The 8060-nt window shown below is 37.9% G+C and overlaps 1 protein-coding gene across 1 annotated transcript in view; it reads left to right on the top strand.

Annotated features, from left to right (window-relative positions):
* LOC107563175 (phytanoyl-CoA hydroxylase-interacting protein-like) overlaps positions 1 to 7452 on the top strand; it is a 15216-nt gene extending 7764 nt beyond the window's left edge. The window contains exons 3-6 of the mRNA XM_016247971.1: positions 2251 to 2468; positions 3993 to 4019; positions 4966 to 4977; positions 6258 to 7452. Coding sequence (XP_016103457.1) covers positions 2251 to 2468; positions 3993 to 4019; positions 4966 to 4977; positions 6258 to 6792 — 792 coding nt within the window. The 3' untranslated portion in view covers positions 6793 to 7452. The remainder of the gene's footprint in view (positions 1 to 2250; positions 2469 to 3992; positions 4020 to 4965; positions 4978 to 6257) is intronic.
* Positions 7453 to 8060: the final 608 nt, after the last annotated feature.

The raw sequence follows: 8060 nt of genomic DNA, 5'->3' as shown, positions 1-8060 counted from the left end.
CATAAGCAGTAGCATTTACAAATAACAGCATATCTAAAAGTATGAGACAACAACAAACAAAAAACATAGGCCTACCATTAAAAGCCGTGCTTGCACAGGTTCTGCACGATCCTCTTCAATAATATCCTCTGCTTCTCAATCGGGCTCAAAATGATAAGCGATATTAACGACGCCATTGTTTACAATACAACCGGAACACATGCCGCTGAGGTGAGGGGCGGGGTGTTTAGACGTGCACTAGAGGCGGTTTAGCCAATCACAACACACTGGGCTAGTTAACCAATCAGAGCCCATCGCCTATTTCTGAGGGAGGGGCTTCATAAAAGAAGGAAATGATCAGCGCGTTTCCTAGAGAAGGGACAGAGCGATATAAATAAAGGTAAATTATGTGAAAATAATGCGTTTTTTTAAAAACGAAGTATTAACACATGTTAGACTGCACCCCATAAACACAATCAAGCCTAGAAAATAAACAGTTAAACACCCCTTTAACTAGTAATTTGGGGCATCATGCACCTATTTGTTTGTTTGTTTATTTATTTTTAAGTAGAAGCCCTCGTCATAAAAAAATTCAACTATTTATTTATTTATTGTTAATTTTTTAATTGGAGTCCTCACCACTTACACATGAAAATTTAGATATAAAAATGTACTACACTAGTAATTTTGGTCGTCATGCACTTACTTACTTAATTACTTATGTATGTATGTATTTATTTTTGTTATTTTTTGTTTTAAAAAATTACATGTAGGAGCATTACCAGTATCTCTTCTGCACTCATTGTTTGCCAGAAATAATACAGGCATGTACTCCTGCTAAATGCTTCTGAAATTACATCTGATTTTGCCACGGCTCCTATATTGCTTTTGCAGGTGAAAGGAAAGGACTTGCTGAGGGGGTTGCCATGGTTACGCCCCTCTGAGCATTTCATAATTGGTTCTGCTTGTCAGAAACTCGAGCCTCCACAACAAGACTAATTAACTGTGATAGATATGTGAGAGGAAATACGTTATGCTTTAGTGAAGTTTGAAAATGTCTTTCAGCTTTCAGTCAGAAGAGTCATGAAACAGATAACAGGCGTAAGATTACAGCACTGGATGTTACATACAGATACGGATGCGGATGTTATCTGCTCAGAAATCATATTGTCGCACTGATTAGGCTGCATGCATAAGTATCAGTGAATCACAAACTTTATTGCATAATATTAAATGAATTATTAGGCAAATACAGTAGATTAGAAATCATTTTTCTCCACTTTAAAGTAATACACAAATTACTCTTAAATTATATACAACAAATAATAAGCAAATAACCCAGTTCTTTGAATTGAGGTCTATGCATTGAAATTTTCTACTGCAGTGATCAACCACTGTTGTTTTTATTACGCTTTATAAATTAATTTTAAATTGATTTGATTAAATTATATACAACACGTAAATAATATTTTGGCCTGTAAAGATACTTCTTTTAAATAGCTCTCATATATACAATAATAAGCCATTTTTTTGTCTCTTTGAATGCTGCTGTCTTTTTCCATCCATCCATCCTTCCTTCCTTCCTTTTATTTATGTATTTACATTTTTCAACTCAAAAAAATTCAACTTGTTATTTTAATATTATTTATATACTATTATAATATGTATAAGATTAATAACGGCACCGCGGTGCTTGGGCCCTAAATAATGTGAACAAGCTTTTATGTTTATATTTCCGTTTTATTTCAATTATATTTTCAGTTTTAATATTTGCATGTGCTTTTGTCATTTGTAATAGTTTTTGTTATTAATATATGTATTTAGCTTCAATTTATTTTATATCAGTTTTAGCTTTTCAACTTTTATTATACTAATATATAAATAAATATATTTTTATATTTATTTATTATAATCATTTCTTTATTTCAGTCAACATTTCACATTTTCACTTAATATTTATATTTGATTTAATTTCAATAAAAAATGTATACTTTTAAAGTTGAACCCCAGTGGACTGTTAATCAAGCCAATCATTGTCAAACTACTGAGGCCTTATGATCACACAATCAAATATCGTCTGATGTCTGTAGCTTTCTGCAGTGCAGACTTTTCAGTTTCAATTAGATCTCCCTTCGCTGACCAGATCACGCTTTACACAGATTTAGGGGTTAATCTGTAAATCTGTGGTTGGTTATTCTTCTTTTGAAAGCAGAACACAAGCCTGTAAACCAACAATTAACTATCAGCGCCCTCTGGTGTTTGGCTTTCCAGGATGTCCCCACCAAGCTAGTGGCAAAAGCAGGACCTTTGCCGATGGCTGTGAGAGGCCACTGGTTCCTGAGCCCTCGAACGGAGTACTGTGTCGCTGTGCAGACCGCCATCAGACAGCCAGACGGAGACTATCAGGTGTCTGAATGGAGCCAAGTAGTGGAGTTCTGCACTGGGGGTAAGCAGAGACGGAGTAACAGAGAGTTAAATGTGTTTTTATTGTTAAAATACCTCCTCCCGTGCCAGCTTAATATACAAAGACAACTGACAAAAGGATATTTCTGAGTTGACTCCATTAAAAAGGAGTAAACATTAAATTATAATGACCTCTGCTCACCCCGTCCCTCTCTTCTGTTTATTGTGTAGTTGGTGGCGAGTTACCATCAAAAACAAAACTAATCCACTGTGGCTCTGATGTCGGGAGAAAATGAAGACTCTTATGTTCACTTTTACATTCAACTACAAAACACCTGCATTGCTTACGAAACATTGTTGTTGCTACAGCTGCTCGAGTGCGGAGAAATGACGGACAGGGTGTAGATATGCTAATATGGGACAGTCCATCAGTGGTTGTGGGCGGGGCCTGAGCAATATGACATCATACTGCTGAGAAAATCAAAACAGCTTGATAATTGAGACTTATTAGGTTTTTGGGGGGATTAAAAAAAAGAGTGAATGGATTTTTATAATTGGAGGGTGCTTGTGTTCACACACTGCTGAGACACATTTATATGCAAACACCATATAAAAGTGAATTTTGCACCCGATGTACCTTTTAATAAAGTTATAATTATAGTTATTGTTCTTGGTGTAAACGGTCCTTTAAATGAAGCCCTGCCCTTAATTTTTTCACATTGATTATCCTACTTGACTCTGAAATACATTACATTTCAGAAGTCAAATGAGTTGCGATTGCCGCTTATAACTTGTGATGAAACCGAAGTAGTGACAGACATTTTCTTCTGTATTGTGATGTACATCAGAGTGAAAGGAATTATGGAGAAAAAGAAATGTAGGGTGGGACTTTGTTCTATCTATCAGTTGTTGATTGGACGGAGGAAGATCTATGATATTTGGATTTAATATTATGAGGGGATTTTTTTTTTTTTACATATGCACAGATGAGTCGTTCACAATAAGTTCAGATGCATTTAGAAAATAGAATTTTAATTTCAGACAGACTTTAAAGGGGTCAAGAACTGAGAAATCAAAATTCCCTTTATCTTTTGACATACACTGAACAAAATTATAAACGCAACACTTTTGTTTTTGCCCCCATTTGTCATGAGCTGAACTCAAAGATCTAAGACTTTTTCTATGTACACAAAAGGCCTATTTCTCTCAAATATTGTTCACAAATCTGTCTAAATCAGTGTTAGTGAGCACTTCTCCTTTGCCGAGATAATCCATCCACCTCACAGGTGTGACATATCAAGATGCTGATTAGACAGCATGATTATTGCACAGGTGTGCCTTAGACTGTCCACAATAAAAGGCCACTCTAAAAGGAGGAGAGAAAATGGTCATTGTACCATAACATACTCAGAATAGATAGATAGAACTCAAAACTTTCTTGTTAGTCTAAAATCAGCTTATATTGAAGCCAATCTGCCAAAATGACAGGTTGTGGATTGTGCCACTTTATGACGTAATAGTGTGGCTAAACCTCGCCTCCGCAGAAGAAGATCAGTGCCTGCTTCTTCATCACTGCCTGTTTAGCCCCGCCCACCGATTCACGCATTTAGTGTGAACAATGAGAGAAGCAAATACAGGTCTACACTGGAACCAAACAATGAAGATGACTCTTAAAGGGGTCATATGATGCGATTTCAATTTTTCCTTTCTCTTTGGAGTGTTACAAGCTCTTGGTGCATAAAGAAGATCTGTAAAGTTGCAAAGACTAAAGTCTCAAATCCAAAGAGATATTCTTTATAAAAGTTAAGAGTCAGCCACGCCTACCTAAAACGGCTCGTTCTACATCACGATGTGGGAAGATTTGCATAACGCCGCCCAAATGTTCACGCAAAGAAAGAAGGCGTAACTTTTATTCTCGCTGTAGTATTGTTGCTGCCGCCGCCATGTCGTGAAGGTGCTGTGTGTTTCGTTGTGAAAGCGAAACTACTTTGTTTGGTCTTCCAAAAGAGGACGATATCCGCTTCGTCATGCCTAGAGCTGATCCGTGCTGGTCACTGAGGAAATACATCAACTTTGCGCTGTGGATCGCCGGATCGGCTTTCACCGTGGACGAAGCAGAGTCCAGCCCGGGGTCGTCACGTGTGGTTGCCGCAAGCCCACCGGACGCTCCTCACTCTAGGCCTCTGGCCTCCGCTCACTCTAGCCCGCCGTATGTGACACTGTGTGTTTCGTTGTGAAAGCGAAACTACTTTGTTTGGCCTTCCAAAAGAGGACACGACTAGAAATCAGTGGTTGAGTTGTATTTACAACACTGTTCCAGACCAGTTCAACCCAAATATTCAGATGTGTGCAGCGCATTTTATGGCGGACTGTTTCCTGGTAGAGTAGACTACAATGCCGGCTGTTCTGACTCACAGAATGTAAGTACGTTTTTAATATTTAAGGAATTTGCCACTGATGATTCAAACATGAGTTTTGAGCAGTGTAGAGTAGGGCTTGTTGTTTGTCATTTCTCCGATCACAAATGCAGACATGGTTTTATGTTTACGCGGCACGATGCAACGCGTAAAAAGACAGTATAAGTCATTATAATCAGTAATTATGTCCCCACTGGATGCAATAAATGCCTCGTTTATAATGGGTTTAACGGCATCACAATATGGAAAGAGGCGTAACATTTTCGTCACACGTTTGAGGTATTCGGCCAATCACAACGCACTGGATAGCTGGCCAATCAGAGTACACCTCGCTTTTCAGACCGATGAGCTTTGTAAAAATCGACGCGTTTCAGAAAGTCGGGGCATAGAGGAGAAACAATAATGTTCAGTATGTGGAAAATAATGTGGTTTTTGAACCTTAAACCGCATAAACACATTTTTATTACACCAAATACACAAAATAATGTTCTTTTTAGCAACATCATATGACCCCTTTAAGACAACAAGATGCTGTGTCTTTTCATCACCATTCTTCTGATCTTAACATTAGCAAAGCTTGGATGAACTTTATTTTTAATGAAGTTGCAGACTGCGTCAATAAGAACTTGGTCCTTTGTTCACTTTTTGTCGTGGATTCGTTTATAAACAAATTTTTGAACCTTAAACCGCATAAACACATTTTTATTACACCAAATACACAAAATAATGTTCTTTTTAGCAACATCATATGACCCCTTTAAGACAACAAGATGCTGTGCAGTGCCAAGTTGTGGAAAAACAGTCTTTTCATCACCATTCTTCTGATCTTAACATTAGCAAAGCGTGGATGAACTTTATTTTTAATGAAGTTGCAGACTGCGTCAGTAAGAACTTGGTCCTTTGTTCACTTTTTGTCGTGGATTCGTTTATAAACAAATTTCGATGCAGGATTTTCAGAAAGATTGAAACTAAAAGACGATGCTGTGCTACTATATTGGATTCAGCATTAATGTCGCACAACACAAGTGTGAGAAACACTTTTTTAAATGTATTTATTAATTTTTAGTAGTGGTCACTATTGCTTTGTCTGTTATTATAGATCATTTGATATGTACTGTGTATTTATGTGTTTTAAACCTAAATCACAGCGGTGTCCATCTAAGGAGGTAGGCTGTCAAACATACACACAACACACAACTATTAGCCAATCATAGCAGTGGGCGTTTACTTCCGAGTCTACAATCCAAACAGAGCGTTCCGACGAGGGAGGTCAAAACAGGACAGAAAATAGCATATTACTTCTAAATTATGCTTTTTGATGTAAAAATCTTGATAACATTATTAGTGGACCTCAGAAAACATACAAAATAATAAAAAAGGCAGGTCATGACCCCTTTAATGTCAACATTTATGGTGTTTAAAATGGTAGGTTATTGATTATTCTACATCTCTATATAGATCAGAGTGTGGAGGTGCAATGCTCCCGTCTTTCAAAGACAACAGTGGAAGTCACGGCTCCCCCATCAACGGAAAGCTCCGCGGCGTCTTCCTCAGCTGCAACACAGAGTTCGACACAGGCCTTCCTCCCAAAGACTCCCCGTACGGCCCTCTGCGCTTCCAAATTTCTGCCGAACGTCTCCTCAACCCGAGTACAAACCTCTACTTTGCTGACTTCTACTGCATGTACACAGCATACCATTATGTAGTGCTGGTGCTAGCCCCTGCTGGATCGGAGGGGGATAGCTTTTGCAAGAGCCACCTTCCACGACTGGACCTGTCAAGCAATCCCTTCCTGACATTCACGTCTGGAGACGCACCGGCCTTCTGTCATGCCAGTGACGTCATTCTGGAGGTGTTGTACACAGAGCCCTTGCTTCTGGAGCCCGGCATACTCGCTCAGATCAGCGGCCATCACCAGCTCATGAGCCTTTCCACTGCGAATGCCAAAAAGGACCCGAGCTGTAAGGTGTGCAACATCAGTGTGGGCCGCTGAACTGTGAATGGCAGCTGTCGCTGGAAGTGCAACTGGAAGCCGGATCATGAGAACCTCACTGCTCTGGAAATGGACCCAAAGTTCTACTGAGAATCGGAATAAATATTCACACTTTATAAAAAGCGGTATTTGGAATTTTAAAATATGCCAAAGGCATTGCACAAAAGAGGCAAGAATAAATAATAAGCATGAAAAATGAACGAGGTCATGATACTCTGGCTACTACTCTAGCCACTTGTTATGAAACCAAGCCATATGATCTGTGAGGCAACTATTCAGATCTTAAAGAAACAGTTCACCCAAAAATGTTTCATCATTTACTCACCGTCACGTCTTTTAAAACCTGTATTATTACCATGAGGAAAAAGCACCATAAAAGTGGTCCATGTAACTAGTGTTATATTTTCTGAAGCCATATGAAAACTTGTGTGAGTCGGTCTCAGTTACATCTCTTCATCTTCATATACTGTAAATCCACTTCCTTAAGACTAATCATGTATAAATCATATTTAATGATAACATTATTGAATTATATAATTGATTCTGTATATTTTTTAAGTCATTTGGGGTATCACCTGTAATCATATGAATTTCACGAGTCTTTGTGTCTGTAGAACAGGTGAAATTAAGTGTACAGAATGTTTTAACAAATAATAAAACACTTCTGTGAGTTTCTGCATGTTAATTTTGTAGGTTGTCTGTTGATTATATTGAAACTACATCATGGACCAAACCATTCACATCTCTGTCTTTGCTTCAGAGATCCGTGTCAAAACAGTGACAGGGCTTGACTTTTCAGTATTTGAGTGCAAGCGAGAATGCCTGCGCTCCAAAACCTTAATGAAGTCTACAATATATAACAAATGTTCCAAAAAGGAAATGGATGGATAACTGCCCTTACGAAAAAGACGTTTATTCAAGTGTGCTATTCGTATACTTCTTTTAAACTAAAAATAGGAAAGTATACTTTTAGTCTACTTTTTATGTACTTTTCAGAAATGGGCTTTATGTACTTCTCAGAAATATACTTAAAATGACATTTTAAGACTTGACATATATTTGAGCTATACTTGTGCTCCTAGAATCCGTGTTTTCATTGTTATATTGTAGGGGGTGCTACTGCACATCTTCTGTACAGAATTTCCAAAAAACACAAGTGAAGAAGAAACCGAAACAACAGATGCTTCCACATGTAATCTAACACGATCATCAGACATAAAACAGCATCAAAACTGTGTAACATTATGGAATAAAATGTCGACCAATGA

This window comes from Sinocyclocheilus grahami, unplaced genomic scaffold (assembly GCF_001515645.1).
Source record: "Sinocyclocheilus grahami isolate Dianchi unplaced genomic scaffold, SAMN03320097.WGS_v1.1 scaffold859.1, whole genome shotgun sequence".
NCBI lineage: Eukaryota > Metazoa > Chordata > Actinopteri > Cypriniformes > Cyprinidae > Sinocyclocheilus > Sinocyclocheilus grahami.
Note: the sequence above shows the minus strand (reverse complement) of the source record. Positions and strands in the feature narration are given on the sequence as shown.